Source organism: Anolis sagrei, chromosome 2 (genome assembly GCF_037176765.1).
Source record: "Anolis sagrei isolate rAnoSag1 chromosome 2, rAnoSag1.mat, whole genome shotgun sequence".
Lineage (NCBI taxonomy): Eukaryota > Metazoa > Chordata > Lepidosauria > Squamata > Dactyloidae > Anolis > Anolis sagrei.
The window spans coordinates 224,263,843-224,289,316 of NC_090022.1; the positions used below are offsets into that span (position 1 = coordinate 224,263,843).

General features: G+C 43.0%; 1 protein-coding gene across 1 annotated transcript in view; it reads left to right on the forward strand.

Moving 5' to 3' along the window:
* Positions 1–628: 628 nt before the first annotated feature.
* RORB (RAR related orphan receptor B) overlaps positions 629–25,474 on the forward strand; it is a 190,189-nt gene continuing 165,343 nt past the window's right edge. Inside the window, exon 1 of the mRNA XM_060762188.2 lies at positions 629–1,229. Within this exon, the coding sequence (XP_060618171.2) occupies positions 1,223–1,229 (7 nt within the window). The 5' untranslated portion in view covers positions 629–1,222. The remainder of the gene's footprint in view (positions 1,230–25,474) is intronic.

The following is a 25,474-nucleotide window of genomic DNA, read 5'->3' on the forward strand; positions in this document are numbered from 1 at the left end:
GAAAAGGAAGGGGACTGAAGCTGTTAGGAATGATGGGAGCTGAAGCTCAAAACACCTGGAGGGAGGGCCCAAGTTTGCCCATGCCAGCTGTAGAAGGAAGGCCGTTTTGTAACACCACTTGAACTGCCATGGCTTAATGCTTTGGTATCCTGGGATTAGTAGTTCGGTAAAGGCTTCCTGAGGACCCTTCCACAGTCTTATATCCCAGAATATCAAGCCACATTGCCTGAGTGTGGACTCAAATAACCCATTTCAAAGCAGATATTGTGGGATTTTCTGCCTTGCTATTCTGGGATATAGAGCTGTGTGGAAGGGCTCTTAAACTACAGCTCCATAGCATAGAGCCAGGGCAGTGAAAGAGGTGTCAATCAAACAGCCTTCACTCTGCGACTGAGAGATGCACCCCTGCTCTCAGCGTCTGTGGGAACCAGACTGGTCCAGGCTGCGCGCGCGTGTGTTTGGCCTTCCCCTCGGCCCCGCCCCCTTCCTGTCAACACCAAGACCCTCCTCCTCCCTCCTCCTCCTCTTCTCCCTCCCTCCCCCAAACCGGGTTCCCATCTCCGTCGTCGCCTGATTGGCCGAGGCGCTGACAGGAGGCGGGGCCCGAATTGGCCTCCCAGCCCGCCCTCCGCTATAAGCCTCTTTGCCGCTTTCCCTCTCAACCTCTCTCGTCTCGGGCTCTTGTTTTCTGCTCTCTTGTCTCTGGGAGGGGAAGAAAAAAAACATAAGCCAAGCCAACCCTTGCCCTTCCACTGCCAGACCCTCCTCCGCCTTGGGGAGCCGGGCTTGAGAGCGGGGGCTGCAGGAAAGCGCGCCCTGCCGTCCCCACCGTCCTTGACTTGGTGAAGGAGAAGAAGAAGTAGCAAGAGGGGGAAGAAGGACAGAAACTCCTTCCCGCACTCTTCTCCCTTCCTCGAACTCCCCAGCCCACCACAACCCAAACCCACCCGGCCTCCTCCACCCTCTCCTCCTCGCCTCACCAAAGAAACCTTGAGAGGAGGCGAAGGAGGGAGAGGAGTAGAGACTCTCGAGAAGCATTTTGGAAGCGCTTGAAGGCGAGAGAAGGAACACCTGGGGGAGGAAGGAATGCTTTTCGCCGCCGAAGAGGCTCGCCCCGACCGCCGCCTCCGTTGCCACCGCTCTTGCTGAGGAAAAAGAGGGATTTGTTTAAAGCTGGGAGCAGCTACATGACTGCGAGGAACGAGGGGTCGCCAACACCATCATGCGAGGTAAGGCCCGGGGAAGGAAGGAGAGAAGGAGGGAGCGAGGGAGCGAGCGAGGGAGGGAGGGAGGGGGCCCCCTCTGCCTGGATCGGGGCGGCGCAGGAGAGGCCGGATCCCAGCCTGATCCGGCGCTTCCCTCCACGCGCCACTCGTCCCAGGCGTTTCGAAGAGTCGGTCGGGATTATAATTCGCCGTGAGCGGATCGTGACGATGGGGGAAGAGGGAGGAGGGAGCAGGGGAGGGATGCTGAGCTCAGCTGGCGCGCTGGGAAAGTTCGCCTCCAGTTGGAGCCCCGTTGGGAAACCTGTCCCGGGTCGACTCTTTTGCGCCCCTTGAGCAGCCAGAGGAAAGTGGGGGGTGCTTTGGATTATGACTGTATCGTTCTCACCCTATCTTGTAATCCTGTGCCAAAGTCTATTATTATCATCATTATTATTTATTTCTGTTTAACTGTAAAACCAGCTGCCTCTTGAGTTGCACTTCTGAGCGAATATTTCTAATAGGGAAAGGAGTTCTAGTAGAAACTTAAGCAGGGAAAAAAGTGGGGGAGGGGTTCTCCACCAGAAACTTGAGCTTGGAAAGGGGATTCTCTAGTAGAAACTTGAGCAAAATTGGGTTCTCCAACAGAAAGTTGAGTTGGGAAAAATGTTTCTCTAGTAGAAACTTGAGAAGGGGAAAGGGGATTCGCCACCAGAAACTTCTAGCAGAAACCTGAGTAAAATGGGGTTCTCCACCAGAAACTTGAGCTTGGAAAGGGGAATCTCTAGTAGAAACTTGAGAAGGGGAAAGGGGGTTCTTCAGCAGAAACTTGAGCAAAATGGGGTTCTCCATCAGAAAGCTGAGCTGGGAAAAGGGATTCTCTAGCAGGAACTTGAGATGGTTCTCTAGCAAAACTTGAGTTTGGGAAAGGGGCTTCTCCAGAAGACTCTTCTAGCAGAAATTGAGCAAAACCAGCAGAAACTTGAGCTGGGAAAGAGGGTCCTCTAGCAGTTCTCTTGTAGAAACTTGTGTTGGGGAAAGGGGCTTCTCCAGAAGAATCTTCTAGCAGAACCATGAGCAAAATGGGTTCCTCTAACAAAAACTAGAGCTGGGAAAGGGGGTTCTCCAGCAGAAACTTGAGCAAAATTGTGTTCTCCATCAGAAAGTTGAGTTGGGAAAAAGGATTCTCTAGCAGAAACTTGAGATGGTTCTCTAGCAAAACTTGAGTTTGGGAAAGGGGCTTCTCCAGTAGACTCTTCTAGCAGAAATTGAGCAAAATGGGGTTCTCCAGCAAAAATTTGAGCTGGGAAAGAGGGTCCTCTAGCAGTTCTTTTGTAGAAACTTGTATTGGGGAAAGGGGCTTCTCCAGCAGAATCTTCTAGCAGAAACATGAGCAAAATGGAGCTCTCCAGCAGAAACTAGAGCTGGGAAAGGGGGTACTCCAGCAGAATCTCCAAGCAGAAACCTGAGCTGGGATGGGGCTTTCATACTATGAAGAAAACAAGCCAGCCAAGAGATCCATGCCCTGCTCTGGGCATGTTTTCAAGGGTCCCCACACACACACACCCCTAAGGCTCGCCAAGTCACCTTCATCCACGAGGAGGGGAGACCCTTTATTTTGGCCATTTCCACAAAGTAGAAAGTGAATGGGCAAAGTGTGTTGGGAGGAGGGATAGAGGGGTTACCTAATGTAGTGCACGACTAAAGTGATGCCAACAGGAAAGAGTGCAGTCCAAACTTCCTCAAAGTGCCCCCTCCTGATATTGGCTGCGTTCCTCTCCCTCTTTAGTTCTACAGTAGATAAACAGATTTTCTTTGTGGCAGGGAAAGCTGTTCATTCCACAACTGCTTTCCCTGTGCTAAACTACAACTTCCAGGCCACCGAGGCATCGCCACCGTGGGCTGGATCCTACTGGTCAAGTTTGCTTCTTCCCCAGAAAAGTATCTTCTATTGACCACCCTGAGTTCTTTGTCTGAAGTTTTGGGGAGCAGCAAGGAGCGGTTTCATGGCTCCCTCCATCCACCCACGCGTGGATTCTCAATCCTTGCTCCGTGGCATAACCTACTCCTTTTTTCCCAGTCATGAAAGGGCGAAGGGGAGTTAAAAGGGGGTGTGTTTGCTCAAGGGGGTTAATGAGGTGCTTGACAAGGCAGGGGTTTGTGGGGTCTCTCTCCTCCAGGGGAATCAGTTCCTCTGTCTTAGCAGCCGGGCAGACTCTTCCATGCTGAAAAGGTCCCAGGAGGGAAAGAGGCATTGATACCTGTTTGTCCCCAGCCCACAACGCTCTTCTGTTGATTACTTCACCCTTTGATTTATCTCTAGCCTTTCTCACATTTCCATCCATCCATCCAACACTCCTGAGTCCTCTACATCCAACTTTTTGTGAAAGATGTTATAAGTTCTCCTTGTAATGAAGTCACACTACTTCCTTACATCTTGATCCTTAACACCGAATAATGTTGCTTCCTCACCTTGGCCTAATTCCTCATTGGTGGGATTGATCGTGAACCAGGAGAGGGGGTTACAAGGTAGACATTCGTCATCATTTCTGGATCACTTCCTGCCTTCAAAGTTCTTCTCAGGTCCTAGGATGCATCTACATCGCAGTCTGAACTGCCATGGATCAATGCTATGGCATCATGAAGATTGTGGTTTGGCGAGGTCCCAGAACTCTTTGTCAGAGAAGGCTTCATACCTTCTCATACTAAAGCTCCCACGATCCCATCGTATTGAATCATGGCAGTTAAAGTGGTGTCAAACTGCATTATATCTACAGTGTAGAAGCATACCCCTCTCCTAAATCTCAATGGGGAGCAAGTTGGAGCTTTCATCTTCCCAAACTTATATATATACCCAGGGCCCTTCCACACAGCCATATAACCCAGAATATCAAGACAGACAATCCCACAATATCTGCTTTGAACTGGGTTATCTGAGTCCACACTGCCATATATTCTAGTTCAAAGCAGAAAATGTGGGATTTTATACAGCTGTGTGGAAGGGGCCCCAGAGAGAAGTCACAACTAGTTTGAACTAGGACTTGAGAAGCACTTGACAAGCAGAAAGTGCTCCAGAAGTTATAACTAAGGTAAACCTTGTAAATTTCCCCCACCCTATCCCATCGTGATCAGTTCCACTGATTAGTGGCCGAGAGACTCTAGTAGGTGATCAAGGCACAAAAGGGTGCATCTACAATGTAGAATTCCTGCTGTTTGACACCACTTTCGCTGCTGTGGCTCAATGCTGTGAAATCCTGGAAGTTGTAGTTTGGTGAGGCAACAGCACTCTAGCAGGAAAGGCGAAACACCTGGTAAATGTATAGCTCTTAGTATTCCATAGCCTTGAGCCATGGGAGTTAAAGCAGTGTCAAACTGCATTGATTCGAGATGCACCCTAGATAGAGCCAGACTGAAGCAGTGGTGGGCTTCCTTCACGATCTTCTTTGGTCTTCCCGGGCGTTAGAATCATAGAGTTGGGAGAGACCTCATGGGCCATCCAGTCCAACCCCCTGCCAAGAAGCAGGAAAATTGCATTCAAAGCACTCCCGACAGATGGCCATCCAGCCTCTGTTTAAAAGCTTCCAAAGAAGGAGCCTTCACCACACTCCGGGGCAGAGAGTTCCACTGCTGAACGGCTCTCCCAGTCAGGAAGTTCTTCCTAATGTTCAGATGGAATCTCCTTTCTTGGAGTTTGAAGCCATTGTTCCGCGTCCTAGTCTCCAGGACAGCAGAAGGCAAGCGTTTGACGCCGGGATTTGGTTAAAATGAGAGGCAGCTTAAAAAAGAGAGAGGCATGGCATTGTTTGGTTGCGTTTCGGATCTCAATCTCTTCCCGCAACTAAGCTTAAGATGCTCCTTCCCTGTGGTGCGGTGCCCTTGGGGTCTTGGCCTGGGCAGGGGCTCCCCACCGCGTTGCACGGAGTTGCTTAATAACTTTGGGGCAGCCAAAAGGAAAGAGGAGGAAGAGAAGAAACTTCCACGGAGAGGTGGGCTCGCTGGGCTTCATTGGCGAGGGGAACTTTCCTCTGCGTTGACAGTCGCCTCAAAGAGAGAGGAAGGAGGCGACTGAGAGAATCCCCTCCACACAGAAAAAGCGGGGGAGGGGGCTTGGTGGGATCAAGGTTGAGTTGGGGCAGATCCTGATAGTGCTCTTCCTGGCAGAAGAGATGGATTAAAATATATTTGGGAGGCAGGATCCAAACCATCTTGCTTTAAGAAGGGGCTGAGATCCTGGGGGAGGGCTGTACGTGAAGAGAGACAGAGTTGAGGGAAGCAGCATCCCTCCCAAAGGGCTCAACGTGTAGCCAGTGTTTTCCTGCAATGTTTGCGGGAAGGGAGGGGGTTGTTTAGGAGGCGCAGTTGTAGAGCTGCAAGGTGACTTTCAGCCCACGAGCGGTGATTGTCTCCCCCCCCCCCTCCCCGAGGCGAACTCGCAGCGGGGTCAGAAATACTTCCAAGCCCCAACTATAACAACACTCAGGGGACCATATTTGTTTGTGTCTGTTGCTCTTCCTTGTAAAGAGCAGCAATATTGCCCTTTTCTATTCCTTTCCCTTGCTTCTTAGGATAACTGGTGTTATAAACCTAGAGATAAAAGCACATAAGAAATGCAGATTAAAAGTTCTGTGTAAGACCTTTTCTAGCCGTGGGTGCTTCTCTACAATACAGTCTGACACAACTTTAACTCTCATGGTTCATATAGGACAGGCATGGGCAAACTCTAGCCCTCCAGGTGTTTTGGACTTCAACTCCCAGCATTCCTAACAGCCTCAGGCCTCTTCCTTTTCCCCCTCAGCCGCTTAATGCTGGGAGTTGATGTCCAAAACACCTGGAGGGAGGCCCCAAGTTTGCCCAACCCTGTCCTATATGAACTATAGTTTTAGCCTTCTTCAAAGAGTTGTGTGCCTCACTAAACTTCAAACCCCAGAATTCCATAGCACACACACACACACCTCTGCTCAGGTTCCAAGGAGAATGCACTCTGCATATGCTCAGAGACCTTCTCTTCCTTTGGCAGAGCGGGAATACAAAATCAATCTCTCTGCTCCTCCTCCCACCATAGAGGTAACATATCAAACAAGAGGGAAAGAGAACTTTGCGACAACTTTAAAACTTATCCTTTATTTCCGCATAAACTCCTACCGTGGGCTAAAGCAGGCATCCCTTGCACCTTCTTCACATGCTTTAATAGCAAAGTTGAAATATTCAACTTAATCAGTTAATGTGGAGTAGGGGTTGAAGAGATGGTGGATATATAGAGAGAGAGAGAAGAGAGAAGAAGAAAGTTCACACACATCCAATTGGACCAAAGCGTGTGGTAAGAAAGATGTTCAGATGTTCAGATGAGGTTTTTGTTTCGCCACCTAGACCCCTTTCCACGCTGTTTCTGGAGCATCCCTTACAAAGGCTACCCCTTTCCTATCAAGCTTTGAAGTCCAAGGCAGGCAAGTGGCGAGGGGGAAATAAGCTTTTGCCAGGTTAATTTCATTTTAGGCAACTCTAAGGTAAAAGTAAAGGTTTCTCCTTGACATTAAGTCTAATCGAATCGGACTCTGGGGGGTGGTGCTCATCTCCATTTCTAAGCCGAAGAGCCGGCGTTGTCCATAGACAACTCCTAGGTCATGTGGCCAGTATGACTGCATGGCGCGCCCTTACCTTCCCACCTCCAAAGTCATGTGACCGGCATGACTGCATGAAGCTGTTACCTTCCCTCCTATTAATCTACTCACATTTGAATGTTTTCGAACTGCTAGGTTGGCAGAAGCCGGGATTAACAGCGGGAGCTCACCCCACTCCCCAAATTCCAACCCCCGACCTTTAGGTCAGCAAGTTCAGCAACTCAGCTGTTTAACCCGCAGTGCCAAGGAGGGCTCCAACTCTAGGCATGCATTATTGTGCCTCCAAGTTATCGTGACCTCATAAGGTTTTCATAGCCATTTGCCATTTGCTTTATTTGAAGTTTAGCCTACAGCACCTGGTATTCCTTGGCGCTCTCCCCTCCGAGTACTAACCCAACCAGGGCTTTACTTCCAAGATCAGCCGGGATCTGATTCCTTGGGTCATTTAGGATTTAGGCGTGTTAATTTGGAAGTCATACAATCATAGAGTTGGAAGAGACCTCATGGGCCATCCAGTCCAGCCCCCTGCCAAGAAGCAGGAACATTGCATTTAAAGCACCCCCGGCTATGAAAACCTTATGAGGTCAGGATAAGTTAATAGATGGCCATCCAGCCTCTGTTTAAAAGCTTCCAAAGAAGGAGCCTTCACCACACTCCGGGGCAGAGAGTTCCACTGCTGAACAGCTCTCACGGTCAGTCTTATTCAGCCCAATTGTCCTTGCTTCCTAGTCAAGCGTAGATTCGGCACTCCACTCGAGGAGTATCCTGGCCCTTCTGCTGCAAAGGGGCAGGAGATCCTCTTTTGTCCCGAAGGTGGGTTGCAGGAGTGGCATCCCAGCGAGGTCACCGTCTCCTTGACCAACAGGAGCTTTGCTCCTTGGGGGGGAAGAATGGGTTTTCAGCCAATCCGCTTTGGTGTGTCTGAACCCATGCCCCTTTCTGCTTGCCTCGCTCTCGTTCTGTCGTGTATGTTGGAGTGTGTTTGAGACGGGGCTTTGTCATGTGCTCCACTGACCCACTTCTCTCGGCTGAGAAAACCCGTTCCAGAGACCAGGGCAGAGGCAGAGCCCACCCCGCCCCAGCCTCAAGCCTTTGACAGGCAGAGATTACTCAGCGAAAGCTCCCATCCCTTCCTGCTCTGTGCCTTTCACAGGCCTCGATGGAGATCGGTGGGGGAGTGATTGTACTGGACCTCTCTGGGGCTACACTGACCATATAAGGCAGTGTAGGTCCTCTCTCCCTCCCTCTCTCTTTCTCTTGGAGATTTGGAGACACATGCCTTCCTTTCGCATAGCACCTGAAGACTGTGCCCCCAATTTGGGATGCTCCTGCACTCCTTGAACTAGTTTCCAAGAAAGTTTCTGACGCTAGTGCGCATCTCCGACCCAGTTTCTAGCTCCTGCCCCAATTTTACGCTGTCAACTGAAGGCATAAAAAGCTCCTTTCCAACCTGGGCGAGCAATGCGGTGGGGCGTTTTCCTAGGTAAACTAGAAATCCCTCGCTATTTCGGTTAGAAACCCCAAGCTCATCGCAAACCAATCGGGCCTTGAGATCATGGAACTAGTTCAGGCACGGGCACACTTGGGGATTCCCTCGAGGTGTTTTGGACTTCAACTCCCACCATTCCTGACAGCCGCTTAAGCGGCTGAGGGGGAAAAGGAAGGGGCCTGAGGCTGTCAGGAATGGTGGGAGTTGAAGTCCAAAACACCTGGAGGGAATCCCCAAGTTGGCCCGTGCCTGAGCTAGATGTTTCCAATTCCTCTGAATGTTGACATTAATGAAGGTCGCTAAGCACCGTAGCTGTGTCATTTTTTACAAAAAAAAACCCACTATAATTTTTACTATTTATTAGGGAAAGAAAACCCTGCAGGTTCATGTCTATTGAAATCAGTGGGAAAGGTTGCGTTTTCTACACAGACAGCCTGTGAACTTTCCCTGTCAGCAATAATGTCCAGAAAGACCAACATCAGCACCATCTTCTTTGGATCTGGCCTGATCCTCCCAAGCCTCAGGAGCCGCCCACACGGAGGGAGAAAAGCCCACGGTCCCCAGTGAACATCTCCATCTGTCCACCTCTCTCTCTCTCGAAGCGAACTCTGCGTGTGAAAGAGGAAGGGGCAGGAAAACACTGAGTGGGCAGATGGAGGTGTTCACTGGAGACCGAGGACTGAGTGGGCATCAACTCCTGGTCCCTCTGGGCCTGGAGGGCCTTAGTAGTTAAACCTTCTGCATCCAAAGGATACCTTACTCAGTGGTGGAGAGCTGAGGACAGAGAGGACAGAGGGGGTGCTTTTTCTCCCTCATGGAGGGGGGCTCCTCGCCTTGGCCCCTGGATTCGCTCTCTGTCTCCACTCGCCAAACCAGGAGCCAGGGTCAAACCTCATCACACTAGAGAATGAATCCACTTTAAATCCGATTTCTGTCTCCTGCAGAATTTAGGGGTTTGTAGTTTAGTGAGGCTGTTAAAGGCTTCTCCCAAAATTAGGTAAAGGTTCCCCCTGACATTAAGTCCAGTCGTATCCGACTCTGGGGTGTGGTGCTCATCTCCATTTCTAAGCCGAAGAGCCGGCGTTGTCCGTAGACCCCTCCTAGGTCATGTGGCCGGCATGACTGCATGGCGCGCCTCCCTAAATTACAACTCCAGAATTCTGCAGGAGGCAGCAACCGGATTTAAAGTGGATTCATTCTCTAGTGTGATGAAGCGCTTCTCGGGCTTCTCCGTCCAATCTTATATTTTGTTGGCTGGTTAGCGCGACTCTTGGTCTCTCTCTCTCTCTCTCTCTTTTTCCAGAAGCATCTCGTCCAAGGGAGTCCTCTTAACCAAGAACCACAGTATCTTAGGGCCATAGAGTTGGAAGAGAGCACAAGCGCCATCCTTTTCTAGCCCAGTCTACTATGCAGAAATATACACTCCCGACAGAGAGTCACCCAGCTTCTGCTTCAAAACATCTAGAGGAGACTGGGTTGCTGTGAGTTTTCCGGGCTGTATGACCATGTTCCAGAAGCATTCTTCCCTTTGGAACATGGCCATACGCAACCCAGTGATTCCGGCCATGAAAGCCTTCAACAATACATCTAGGGGAGACTCCATCTTACTCTGAGGCCGCACACCCCACTGTCAAGCAGCTCTTACAGTCAAGAAGTTCTTCCTAATGTTTAGGTGGAATCTCTGGCCCCTTCCGCACAGCTGAATAAAATCCCACATGTTCTGTTTTGAACAGGGATATATGGCAGTGTAGACTCAGATAGCCCAGTTCAAAGCAGATATTGTGGGATTTCTGCCTTGATGTTCTGGATTATATGGCTGTGTGGAAGGGCCCTAAATTTCTGCAGTTTGAATCCACTGCCCCGTGCCTTAATCTCTAGAGAAGCAGGGGGGAAAAGCTCTCCCCCTCAATGTGACATCCTTTCGAGGATTTAAACAGGACTATCGCGTCCTCTCTCAGCCTTCCTTTCTTCAGCCGAGTTCTCAAGCCACTCCTCATAGGGCTTGGCTTCCAGTTTAAACTGAGTCCAGTGACCCCCCCCCCCCTCACCTCCAAATATATCCCACCTCTCGACTTTGCACTCTTAGTTGAATAAAACCCCACGTTTTCTGCTCTGAACTGGAATATATGGCAGCGTGGGCTCAGATAACCCAGTTCAAAGCAGATATTGTGGGATTTTCTGCCTTGACATTCTGGGTTATAGGGCTGTGTGGAAGGGCCCTTGGAAAGCTTTTAAAGAAGTTGCGAGACTTCCTGCTGGGTCGGGGGTTTCTTTATCAAGAGTGGGGACAAGCTGCGAAACAGGCACACAATGCGGTCGCGACTTTCTTTCCATCGCAGCCCCTGGTTCCCATGTAGGCGCCTGGGTTGGAGATCCCTCAGCGGGATCAGCGCCTCTCCCTCGGGTCCCAGCTCGAGCTCTGGATGCGCCGGGTCAGTCGGTCCGCTTTGTGGGTCTTCCTGGAGTTGGCTTCGCTCCTGCAGAGCCGAAACTTGGCGAGGCGGGCGCAGCCGACCGACTAGAGGTCAACACGACTTTTGAAAAACAAATGGAGTCGCTTTTTATGGTTTAGTGCACTCCAACCACAAAGTCCGGGCAGGGCTTTATATTGGGTTGCTCTGAGTTTTCCAGGCAGCATGGCCGTCTTCCAAACTCATTCTCTCCTGAGGTTTTGGTACGTGGCCATACAGCCCGGAAAACTCACCGCAACCCAGGGATTCCAGCCATGAAAGCCCTGGACAACACATAGGATATTGTTCAATAAAGTCATGCGACCCTATGAATTTCAAAGGTTTTTCTTAGGCAAAGAAAAATTATAGATGGTTTCCTAGCTCATTCCTGTGAAATACATATAGTATTTGGGTTGTTGTAGGTTTTTCCGGGCTGTATGGCCATGCTCTAGAAGCATTCTCTCCTGACGTTTCGCCTGCATCTATGGCTGGCATTTCAATACGCAACTTGCCGCCTTTTCCTTTAGTTTTGGGGCAGAATCATTGCACTGATCTGAAAGTTGAAATGCATCTCATCAGGGCTGAGGGTGAAGAGGAACTCCCCGCACAAACTGCATTCCACTAATATCTATCTATCTTTATCTATAAATCCAATTTTCCTAGTTTCCAACACACCTGAGGGTGAAGAGAAACTCACGCCACAAACTACATTCCACAGACATATAAACCCCATTTTCCTAGTTTCCAACACACCTCACAACCTCCGAGGATGCCTGCCATAGATGCAGGAGAAATGTCAGGAGAGAATGCCTCTAGAACATGGCCATACAACAACCCAGTGATTCTGTCCATGAAAGCCTTCGACAATAAGTCTAGTATTTGTTGGTAGCCTCCCATCCAAGTACTGACCAGGAATGGCCATGCTTAGCTTCCCTTTTAGGGTGTTGAGGCCGCTGTTTACCACCCAAGTGAACATGTTGCGAGTTAGAGCTGTTGCCTAAGAAAAGCCTAGGAAATTCGAGGGGTCGCATGACTTTAAGGCCCCTGTTTACCGCCCAAGTGAACGTGTTGCTGGTTAGAGCTTCTCCGAGGCCTTTTTTTTGGTGTGTGGCCTGGTTAGAAACACGATTGGAACCTGATTCCAAGGAGATAAAGCCACTTCTTCAGATGCAGAGAAAACTCCAACTAAAATGAAAACAAGTCCAGTGAAGTGTTGCCCCATTTCCCTTTCCTCCCCGCTCCCCCTTCCTTCTATTTATGACACTAACAAGGCTGCTGCTACAAATATGTCACGGTTTGGACTAGCTTTCGGCCTCCCTGAGCCAGATGAACCGCGATCTCTCTTTCCAATCTGGACATGAAGCCAGGCTCTCCTCCCTCCCTCCCTCCCTCCCTGGCTGCCGGGTTAATGGAGGGAAGCAGCGCCTTCCTCCGACGAGAGGAGAGGACCAGACGGCAGCGGGGGTCGCGAGTGGCCCCTTCGATTGGCAACCGGGCTGCCTTGTTAATGGAATATTAATCGGCAGGCATTTTCAATTGGGTCCCGGAAGGGGAGAGGAATCGATACGTTATTGGCATTCAGCAAAATCAAACCGCGTTAACCTTGCGAGGCTGAGCACACGCCTGGTAACTGACAGAGAGGAGGAGGAGGAGGCCGGGTGGGTGAGGCTGTGTAATGCCTTTCCAGTGTAACTCATTTCATTACAGCCAGTTTCACCTTGTCTCTTAATAGGGCCCACAAAGAGTTTCTCCTCAGGGCTGTTGTGAGTTTTCCGGGCTGTATGGCCATGTTCCAGAAGCACTCTCTCCTGACGTTTCGCCTTCATCTGTGGCAGGCATCCTCAGAGATTGTGAGGTGTGCTGGAAACTAGGAACGTGGGGTTTATATGTCTGTGGAATGTAGTTTGTGGGGTGAGTTTCTCTTCACCCTCAGTCCTGATGGGATACATTTCAAGTTTCAGATCAGTGCAATGATTCTGCCCCAAAACTAAAGGAAAAGGCGGCAGGTTGCCTATTGAAATGCCAGCTTGGCCTTTCAGTCCGAAAGTATGGAATAGGGGGAATAATAGAGGGAGGTCTTCGTCTAAAAGGCAGCAGGGTTTTGCTTTGTTCCTAAAGTCCTGCCCCATAGTAAGATTGCTATCTGAGATGCCAAAACTAGAGGATATTTTAGAGGTGATGTGTCCAAGCCAGGTTTAAGAAGAGACTCAAGCAACATTTGTCAGGAGGGTTCTTATCTTTTGGGATTGAGGAAAGGATCCTGAGAAAGGAAGGATTTCTAAGCAAGATGGGTACTGCCTTGTAGTCATTTGCTGCAGGCTTCTTCTTCCTGCTTGCAATGCTGAGTGTACTCTTGGCCTCTACAAGCCATTGTCTTGCGTTTGAAATTTTAAAAACCTTCCTTTCACAGAATTGTTGGAGCATGGGAGAAGCTGCCTGAAAAAACAAGTTGATGGTGTTGCATCTGTTCTGTAAATAATTCATACACAGGAGTTAAAATGGTCTGTTTGAGCTGGGAAATCAAAAGGCGGGGACTGATTTGTACATCAAAAGATGCAAATATCCCTTTATCCAAAGATAACTATCCCTGCAGATGTATTATTTTTTGACTTCCCTTCCCTTCAAATTCAGGCTTCTGTAGTGACATCATCCACATTTTCAAAATATACCTAAATTGTATTTATTTCCATTTAAAATTTAGATCCAGCTTTTCAAACTCTTCAGAAGAATTAAAATAACAAGCATTTTTATATTAATTTATAGTATATATCAGTCTCCACACTGGAGAGAGATGATAGCTTTGAAAAATCATGGTGATAATAGTGTCTGAGCATATCTTATCACTGCTAAATCTCCAACATTAGTCATATATTTATTGTAAAACATATGAAATAGTGGTTCCTCACAGACAGTTAAATTTTTACAACTTCACATCTATTGAGGTCAAACAGTTTTTGAATATGTTTCATTAATGGGTCCCCAATTAAGATGAGAAGAGTGCAATGCTGTTTGATTTCTCCTCCTGCTGCTGCTCCATCAGACATTTGGGCAATGGAATAAATGTATGAAACAATGAGAAAAATCATATCTCCATCATTTGAAACACGCAATTTTCCCTCAACACATGAATACGAATAGTTTCATAAACGTATTATCATATGTAAAAAAAAAAATCTCCTTTCATGATCTGAAAACAAGAGTTACTAAAAACATGATGATGATCTTATTTTTAATGCCATCTTGAGACATATTATATATATATATATATATATATATATATATATATATATCTGATTTGCCTCATATTTCATGGCATATTTTGTGACATATCCTTGAACACCCCATGCCTTTGATTGATATCACTAAGTTGTTATCAGCAAATAAAAGAACTCAAAATGGATACCTTTTTGTAAAAAATAAAAAGTAGACCATGATGTAAACAATCCTCAGTAAAATGAAAAATCAATAAAGGAACCACTGTCTTTTAAGATACTATTTACATATCACAGGATAATTTATCTCAGGGTGTTTTTGTTAAAGAAGAGCTATAATCTAAAAGGCCCTCACAATGCAGTTAATGCATCTTTGCTTTCTCTGTGTGTATGTTCACCATAACGGGAAAGTTGCCTGTCCCATTATGATGAACCCATGGATTTCAAAGAGTTTTCTTAGGCAAGGATGGTTTTCCCAGTTCCCTCTTCTGAAATATAGCCGATAGCACCTGGTATGCATTGGCAGTGTCCCATCTAAATGCTAAAACTGCTTGGAAAATCCAGAAATACAGAGAAGTGTTAGATGATTCTGCTCTTAATATTGTATAAATCACTGCTTCTGGAATTGTAGGTTCTGAGTCAAAAAGTGGTATTCTTAACTCAATTTTGGGGTTAAGAAAAATTTGGCAACACTAAAAGGTTTCTGAAGGCCACTAATTTACACAAATCTGTTTGCAACTATGTGCAGTGTTTACTGTGGACTCTGCAGCAAATAGTCCACAAAAAGGAAAATCCGCCTATTTAGCAAGCCTTACAAATGCTAATTTATTATCAGTAAATGTTTGATTTTTATACCTATTTTGTATACCTATATACCTGGGATCACATAAAAATTCTTTCGGCAGAAAAGGGCCTTGAGTAGAAAAAGTTTTAAAAGTTCTGGTGTATATATATATATAAAATCTTCTCTGGAACACTAAACTTATGTTTATTTACATTGTAACCTATGTTTGGAATGGGAGAAATCATCATCTTTTGTGTAGGTATTTCCACAGATGAAGTAATTTTTCCTACTTTAAAAAACTACATAAAACAAGCCATGAAATAGAGAGGACAGCTGTATTTTAAGAGAAATTTTAATAACTGATTCTTATAGCCACTATTTAATTTTTCCTGAATGTAAATTCTACACAAGACAAACTTTTTTGACTGTGTTTTCTCATATGTGCAATTTTAATTGAATTGTAATTTTTAAAAATTCAGTTAGGGAAATGATTTAATGAGACTGATCTTTATACTAGGTAGCTTATAATTTAAATTGCGACACTACTCTTATAGTATTTTTCTTTGATTCCAAAGGATAAAAACATTCACAGTATCTGACTGATTATATATCAATTTACAGCTATCACAGTGCTTTAGGGTAACAGACAAATTATTAAAAAATAGTCCCATTTTCAAATGAAGGTATTTCTAAACCTGTAAGCAAGCACATAACTAACATCTTCTATGACTCCAAACTATAGATCTAAGAAAAAGGAAGCACACAGCTAATTATATTGATAACTCACCGATACCATTAACAATCATTGGCATTATTTTGCAGCGGTTACCTTGTGTTATATGAGAAGAGAAAGTCATAAGGTGCCAGATAAACTCACATATACACACACACTAGTCTTTTTCAATTGATGCATTGGACTTATAGGGGGGGGGGGGGGGAGCCTTGGCTTCAATGAAACTGAAGGATGGCTTCTTTTGTCACTAAAGACAAAAGAGGCACCCAGGAATAAATATTGATTGAACTAATCATCAAATGAATAGAAATGAGATTTACCAGTACAACAATATAATAGGTTGTGTTAAGTAGCCCTTTCATAGACCATATGTCCTCCTTTCCATGCATGACCCTAGCTGTTCAGCTCTTATCAAGGAAACCACAGGTGTTTTAACGGCATTTGTGGTCAATCATACTGATTGTAATGGAGGTGTAACTAACTATCAGTAATTGCATCGACCTCATAGTGAGCTGTAGAGAAATGCATTAACCATTAAATAAGGACTCTATAAAGAAGAAAGCAAAGATGGGCAACTTGCACAGTTGTTCAAAATGTGTACATTATTTAAAGATGAACAAATATTTCTTGGGTAAGAGTATCTCACACAAGAATGCTCATGTGGTTCGAGTGAAGATTGAACTTTGAGCTGGTATATTTGTTACATAAATTTATTTGAAAGCTAATTTTGAAAGCTAAGTGTCAGAGATCATGGGTTAAAGTGTTCAGATGTATCCCCAACCTTTTGCAATGGGAATAGACTTTGGGCATTTTCAGGCATGCTGAAAAGTTTATTTTGTATTACCTAGTTGTTATGCAACAGATCTGTTAGCTAGGATGCAGGTTAAATTTTAAAATGGCTTCCTGTTGCTTTTATAAACTGCAATAATAAAAATGTGCATGTGTGCATGCATTCATACTCATGTACACACATGCACACAATACAATAATGGTTACATATTGCCTTTGATAAGATTGCCAGAGGATTAATAGGCCTTCTGCATTTCCACTTGACTATAATAAGGTAAAGGTTTCCCTTTGACATTAAATCTAATTGAGTCCAGCTCTGGCGTGGTGGTGCTCATCTCCATTTTTAAGCCAAAGAGTTAGTGTTGTCCATAAATTCCTCCTAGGTCATGTGGCCGGCATGATTGCATAGAGCGCCGTTACCTTCCCACCGAAGTGGTACCTATTGATCTACTAACATTTGCATGTTTTCAAACTGATAGGTTGGCAGAAGCTGGGGCTAGCAACAGGAGCTCACCCCATCTCACGGATTTAAATCACCAACCTTCTGGTCAGCAAGTTCTGCAGCTTAGTGGTGTAACCTGCTGTGCCACTGTGGCCGCACTTGACAATAATATTTATTGACAAATACACATGTTAATCCCTCATTTTTCATCAGACTTGTAATTTCCCATTGACTTAAATGTAATTTTCTTAGGAAAACTACTAGAGAAGTACAGTTTCATTATTTTGTAAACTAAAATGACTTAGGTTGGATATGATCCAGCCAGATAAAGCACTTTAAAGCCTCACTGGTTTTGGACAGAAAGCTAAATATTGTATCATACCTTTCCAAAATTCATAGTGCTAAAGATTTGTTCTGCTGTTTGTAGTTTGTCTCTGTCAGCTACAGTGGCAGAAGTACTTTTGATGGGATTTGTGTAGAACTATTCTGGTGAACTGCCAACATTTGTAACCATTTTAAGAAACAGCATGAGGATGTATGGTCCAAAAACTCCAAGATTATCTCTGGATTAAAAGCTCTGAAAACAAAGTATTCTTTCAAGTAAAGGTCACGGAATGGTGGGGTTACTTGTCATTTGAGAAATTATTTTATAGTGTAAAGGAAAATGTTGCTATCCTGAGGCTACTCACATGACCAAGGCAAGTCAGATACACAGTTTATGCCCATGTGATACCTAGTGGTTTGAAGTTGTGTGAAATGGAAAAGATTAAACACTCCCTAATACAATTAAAAGCATAAAATTTATTTAACACTATCAATGGGTGAAATCCTGCCCCCATTGAAATCAGTAACAAAGCGCTTAGTCACTTGACTCGATTGTTCCCAGAGTTTGAAGCCACAGAACTGCATTTGCTGCTGCTACACCCAAGTAACATTTCTGTGGAAAGTTCAAAATAAAAAGAGGGGTTGAAATATCCATTTCAACACATAGGGTTAGATCTCGAGCTTTTTACTTTGTTAAAGGGAAGTGATTCCTCTAATGAACGAAGGCTTTCTCAGCCTGAAGTAGCTCTATTAGATTTAACTACAGAAAGAATGGTGCGGCTGGAGCAGGAAGACTCTTCAGTTTACAAAGTACAATTTCTGGTATTTTCATAAACAGGAAATTGCCTTTGAAAAGTACAATATTAATTTCAAGTTGGCCAAATGAAATTGCCTATGAGATTCTGTTTAATACTGAGTAGCATATATTTTAAGTAAATATTTTATTTATTTATTAACTTAATATCCTGTCTTTCTACTATTAAATGTTAGCTAACAGCACTAAAATTCAAACAAAAAGCATTAAAGCACTTTTTAAAAAAGAAATCCTTTTAAAATATGCCAATTAAAAATAAACTTCATTTGAACCATTTTCTTTTGATATATTTCCAAGGCAGGTTTGAAAGCTTCAGATTTTTTTTTTCTACAGTAATTCCTGCCTTCAGTTAGCAAGGGTGATAAACTTTTTCAACTGGAAGCCATTCTTTTAGGAATTGTGTTTCAAATCCAATGTGCTCTGATGTGTTATGTGGATCCTCTTTTCCCATTTGCTTTAGGAAGAAGGTGGAGTTGGTTTATATGTTTATATGCCCATCATTTTGCATATGTAGATGATGCATCCCACAGTGAACTATTTTTGTAGAGGTCCTGTTAAAATGAGTGGAATTTAATTTCTTCAGAGACCTTTTTGCTTTTCGGAGTCTCAAAACACACAAAAAAGTTCAGAGATAGATTATAGTAAAACCTCTGAAAGTAATTTCCTTATGAGAATAAAATGAAACAGAGATGGCTGTTCTTTAGGCTTTGAAGATTCACTGTAGTAATTTGCAGATACTTTCAGAACTGAACTGAATTCCAGTTTGAGCAGTCCAGTCTTAATCACACTGACTCAGAGATAAGCTCTGTGGGCCTAACTCTCTCATTAGCGCATTTCAGGTTGCTTTGATTCTACTTATTTACTTAACTAACGGTACACTATACAGTGATAGCATTTCAATACAGCTTTAACTGCCATGGGTCCCTGTTATAGAATCCTAGGATTTGTAGTTTCAGAGATATTTTGAATTATTTGCCAGAGACTACTAGTGCCTCATTGAACGACAAATACCAGGATTCCATAGGATAAAGTGACAGAAAGCGAAGTGGCATTAAAATGCTATTATGTGAGATGCGAAAGAGATCTATGTATGGTTGTAAAAGCTGGGAAATAACTTATAAGCATCATTTGAAATGTGGTGCTGTAGCAAACTTCTGCAGATACCATGGACTGTCAAAAAAACAAATAAATGGGTCTTAAAACACATCAGCTCTGAATTCTTCCTAAAAGCCAAGATGTCTAAGCTGAGACTGTCATAGTTTGGTTTTATCATAAGCAGAAAGGACTCACTAAAAGGAGAATAATGCTTGGTAAGGTAGAGGGCAGTAAGAAAAGAAGAGACTGCATTACAGGTAGATAGATTCAATGAAACAAGTCACAGCCCTAGTTCTGGAAGTCTCTCATTTGTGAGGTCCCCCCTAAGTAAAAGTCATCTTGATGGTAATTAAAAGCAAGAATGAAAGAGATCTCAGAGGTACATGTCATATCACTTCATCACACGAGTTTTCGCAAATATTGTAAGACGCTTGCAGCAAACTTTACAGAGCCCCATGATACCCATCACACAATTCATATTCAAGCATCCTGCAACATTTCACATTCAAGCGTCTTGCTCCCTACAGAACATGGGAGGCTTCCCATGTTCTGTAGGGAGCCACAGGGGCAGCACGGGGTGAAGCCACACGGTGATGCTTCACCATATGTGATGGGGAAGCATTGCTGTGGGCAAGGCAGGGTGTGGGATGCCAGGATTGCTCTGCTGCACTGCAAATTCGCAGCAGAGGTTGGCAAATCCCCCCTCTGCCCCTCATCAATGTGATGAGGTCCATAGTGTTGAATGCATCTTAGTCCTTTGCAAGTTTGCTTAGCCCTGCAACATTACATACTAACAGTTTTATTAATTTGAAACCACAGAAACGCAACAAGTGATCACTGACTTGTTTTTGCAAAAGGTGATGACAATCAATCCATGCATCCAGTTTTTTTTAAAAAAAGATATAAAAAAGAAAGGACTCAGTGTAAATTATAGACACGGGATTACTTTTAGAAAAATCTTTAAAATCAAATGAAACCAAGGGAAAGAATTTTTTTAAAAGAATTTTCAGGGAATATTGACATCTTTTTTTCACTAAAGTTGTAAAACAGGTGAAGTAATGACCAAGAGTGGCCAGCGTATCTTTTTGTCACAAATCCATTCTCAGTTTTACAGCTGTTCAATATCTTATCGCTGCTTTGGGTTCTATGGGAGCTGCCAGCAAAAAGCATTGGGATGACTTCTATATGACTTGGAGCAGCTATGGGTTTTCTACCCCTGTGGCAAGAGGTTAGTAACAAATAATGGTCTTTTAATTTTGTTCCAATTATGGTCTTAGATGTCATGATCTAGCGGGTTTTAGCATGATGAGGAAACATATAGATAGCTTTCCCTCCAGGTACATAATGCTTAATTTCCCCAGCAAGCTTGCAAAGAGTAATTCCAAAGCTTTTGTTATGGGATATACTCATATACAAGTCTGAATTTTTTAGATTAAAAATCAACTTTAAAAACCTGCAGACTTATCTACAGATCAATGTAAGTACTATACATTAATTCTTATCTCAGAATAGAATTGTGAAAGGCAAGAGCTTAGTCCATCCTGGGAGAACCTGAGATAAACCAACCTCCTATACTCTTGTTGCTACATTGTTGCTTCTGGCCTTTTTTGGTTGTCTGGATGGGTAAATGACAGTGTTGGATAGGGGCATCTGGCCCCTCAAAGCAGTGCAGCAGAATGACCTTCGGTTTATCCATAGGTCATATCAAAATCCATAATTTTGACCCCAAAACCTACCCTTGACTTTTTTATGAGGTCAATTTATTTGTGAATCTTTATCACCTTATCCTGACAACCTATGATTGGTCTTAACTATAGTTGGTCTGAAGAATGGTTTAAAAACATACAGTACAGTTTATGAAGCAAGCCTGTATCAATAGACCATCATTAAGCTCATAGTTAACCTTTAATGAACATATCACCCAAAGTTTTCCATGTTTGCTGCAACAGGAAGAATAAGTACCTGGGCTTGTGGGGAGGATCAATTCATTCACAGCATCATAAATTATGGTTTAATGTGATTTCTGAGTGCAATTGTATTGTCTTTATAGTTTGGTAAATATTGCCGTATAAAATGGTCAGAGAACATTTGTGAATTTTCACAACTCTTCTTTGTTAAGAGAATATGAGCAAAATCTTTGTTTTCTATCATTTCCATATTGCATTGTCTTATAAGTTCTATTTTTTCACCAAGGCAATTCTCAATAGAGGGACTGAATTTGTTCTGGATAGAAAAAGAGGAGAAAGAGGGAAGAAAAAAAGGGGGAAGATATTTTTCTGCAAAATTTTGACCACAAAATCAGGTTATATTTTGTAAGGCTTTGAAATAAACACCACAAAGGATGTAGAATGCCATACCATAGGTAGCATTATTATTCACATTTATTTGCGTAATTCATTAAGAGAGGCAGAATTAATTATGACCATTTTAAGAGCTATTTGCAGTATAGAAGATGCTTTATTGCCATTAATATTTTATTTAGCTACACCAGCTAAGCCCATGTGGCACATGAATCTCAGAGTCAGAAACTTCAGGAGCACTATACCATAATTAATTAGATAGTTAGTTAAAACATTAATGCCTCACCTTATTTTACTCTCATTTAAAGTAACTAATAAGAATCAATTAGAACAATGAGGATTTTTTAAAATAAACCATATGGAGTTTGAACTTAGATATCCCACATCTAACCCCAATTAGATATGGAAAAGGATTTTATTGAATTCAGGCATCTTGATGAAAATAACCTTTTTAACACCTGGGACTTGTGACAAGAAGAAATGTGTCCATGGCCCTTTTCCACCAAAAAAAGTAGCGTATAACAGGATTTCAGCTGCTATGAGTAAACAACTGTGGACATTAGATAAACTGTATTAAAAGTAGGTATCATATTCATTGTGGGAAGAAAAAGAAGCCCCCTATGAAAAATGGAAAAGAATGAAATGCCAGTGAGGACTCAGAGAAATGTAACAAGGCTGAGAGATATTTCAGGTATCACCACCCAGCACATTTCACCATACGGGTGGTACTGTATTCCGATATTATCCGAGTGCCAAAAGTTTCCCCTACTATTTGGGGACTGGACATTGCAGTAATGTGATGTCTGCTTGGTGATCTTTCTCTAAAAAGTTGGTGACCTTCCTCTAGTTTTAAGGAAGTTTGTCCTCAAAGCCTTCAAACAAAGGAAAGTGTGTATGTGGAGGGAATCCTGCACTGCCCTTAGCACTAATTGAAATTCCTGGTAGCAGTCTCAGCAGTTAAGGCCAGAGCTTGAAGGTCCTGGCAAGAAGTTCTCTCTCTGTATGTGTTTTTCTTTTCTCTTTCCCTTTTTTCTTGACTGCCAGCAGACACAATGGTGGAATGGCATACGAGAATTGCGTGTGATGCTGCTACTCTTGAGCGAGCTCCTTCAGTCCTCTTTCACTTTTAATTGCATTAATTTGACAAACCATCATGGTTTCTAGCATTGGATTGTGTGTGAAAAGAGAGGTAAACATTCTAGGATGTAGCACAAACTGTGGGGCAAAATAAAGGCAGCTAAACTGGCTGCGGTCCTGCATTTCAACGACTGAGAGGCTTCGTTAACTGTAGAAACATTTGCAACTAATGTGCTTCATTTTTCCTTCCTGCTCTGCACATAATATATAGGAACAGATGAATTTATATTGGTGCCACAATTGATTCCTCTATTAGCAGTGAATAAATTTATTTTAACTTCCAGAACCAGCTATCATACATTTTTAATAAAGCTCCCTGTGACCATTTAGTATAGTGCACATGGATCCAAAAAATAAAATAAAACAGGTGAAATAAAGCTATAGAATAAATAAAATACAAACAAATATAACAATCACTCTCGTTTAGTTTTGCTGCAGGGAAATTGCAAGGTAGACATTTCAAAGTATATTTTTACTCAGATATAATGCTCAGGAGAAAATTTAAATTTTGGACCACAATTCCCAGAATTTCCTTACTGGTATGGCGTGTGACCACAACGGCTTAGGGATTTTGAGAAGGTCCAAAATGTCATTTTTCCAAGCAGTTTTCCGGATTTTTATATTTGAGCTCAGTTTCAATAGTGCTAAAATGAATTTTGATGCTTCAAATATATTTGTGTTGTTCTAAATATAACATCCCTCCTCTGATCAAATGCAGATGCCCTAGTTTCTATGACTAGATTTCTTTCTGATTTTAAACAATAATATCGGAATAAATATATTGACTTTGTAGTTCCAGTTTTAAGCTCCAACAGAAGCTTTACCATCAAAGTAAGGTCCTCTAGCAGTGAAAAAAATCATACCAATTTCCTTGAAGGGATGTTGTTTTTATGACCAGTGTGCTATTATAGGTAAAGTACATTCAACCAAGCTTGTGTAAAGCTATTGTCCTCTGTATTAAGTGTTCAAAACAAAACAAACAAGTTATTGGTTTATAAAATATTTCATGCATGGAAAGAGATAATTAGCACAATCTTTATGGGCTAAAACATTTCCCAAATATTGCAACAACGCTGTAGGGTTTGTCATAGTTCAAGCTATATATATGTAGGGAACTGAAATAGAGTTGTAAAATAGAGTGCTTATCCCCCCCCCCCCCCCGTCCCCAAGAACCAGCTTTCCAAATCCTCAAAAGGTTTTACTACCAGTTCTTTTTATCAGCCCATCTCTTCTTTCCCTATCTCTTTTCTAAGAATGGGGTATGGATGGAAGAATTCTGTTAGTTATGTCATGCATTTGGGTATTTCAGAATATCTACTTTATTCTGAAATACTAGTATGCAAAGGAGTTTTATAATACTTTAGAGACTAGCAGAGGACGAAATTGGGTCTACGTCTTCAGATACGTGGCGTGGAAGGCTCCATGCATGTGAGGAAGTAGACTCACGGCGAATCTACACAGGTTGCTAAATCTGGGGCAATACAGAGCATTTATGTTCTGGACTGCCCCTGAGGTGGCCAGATACACCCTGCTAAACTTGTTGTGGCATTTACAGGGTCTAGATGTGCTGAGACCACATCGGCACCACTGGACCATTACCTCATCCTTTGTAGCACCATCACTTCCATGAAGGTCGTGGAACTCCATCCAAACTCTTGACTATCATGGTCCATCAGCCAAGGAACCATCCTGACCAGCAGTGTTTTTGGATGTTACAGTCTTCATGAGGCAGGGCAATTGGACAAGAAGTATCTCCTCCAGAAGCACTGTAGATAAGATTAGTTAGTGTACTTTGCAGTCTAGCCATCTTCTCTTAACATGCCCACTTGAAATAAAATCTCATGCAGCCAAGTGAGACTCTGATGAATTTAGGAACACAACTGAAGGCACATTTTACTAGACAGAAAATTTCCCTGAGTAAAGAGCCGAACTATGCACCATTTTAAAGACATTATTGGATATTGTATGAATATTTTTGCAATCTGAAAATTGATTATTTGACTTGCAGTGGATGTCTTGAGTTTATCGGGATTTTTTTTACTTCCAATTAAGTATGTATATGTTTGCAATCTAATTGAAGTTCAATCCAATCTGATGTGGCGGAGTGAGAAATTTCTCTTTATAGTATATTTTACCCAATTATTTTGCCTTTCAAATTTTGATGTTGTTGGATTTATGAATGCTAATCAGAAAATATTTTTAAAGCCACATGAATATAGTATATTATGAAGGTGGTGTAGGCTGATTTTATCAAAAGGGCTTCAATATAAAATAGATTTTCCTTTTTAAAAGGAATTGTTTAAAAAAATGAAGGAACACTAAATGAAGTTACATTTGAGATACTTAAAAAATCTAAGGCACAGAGAAGGATAAAAATTGATCATAGTGCTTTATTATCTATTTTCCATTTATCTTATTGATGCTTTCAAAGGAAAACATTCAGTAATATATTTGTTGCTTATATAATTAATCATTTCCATTTTAGGAAAATGGTCACTATTTTTAATAGTAGGGAAAAAACCTGAGAGTATTGAGTTGGTTTGAGACCTGGGTGAAGATCCTAGAAGACCAGAATTGTGATCCTTGTCTGGCCATAGAAACCCACTTTATGATCTTACGCAAGTCATATGCTCTATCCGTCTCAGAGGAGGGTTTGCTTCAGGGTCTTAATAAATAGGAAATGACTTGAAAACACTCAAAAACAACAGCAGCAGATAACACACTCCAGAACTCTTTATCAATCTGGATGATGCAATATGTTACTGGAAATCTAAATTAGTATGTTATATCCTGAGGATATACCATTCTATTGAACATGTAGCCTTCCAGCGAGTTTCCATCAGCCTGATATGGTAAAAAATGAGAGATCACGAGATCGGAAGTTTTGTTTTTTAATATATTTCTATTTACCTACATTGTAAACAGAATACAAAATAATGAACATTTTACAAACACTTAACCTCACCACCTAGGCCCAAACAAGTATCATTTCCTCTGCCATAATTTTTTAAGTCACCCAATAAACAAATGTCATATCCAAAATTCTTGCAGTTCAGCAATGCCTGGAAAGTCATTCATTCTCTAC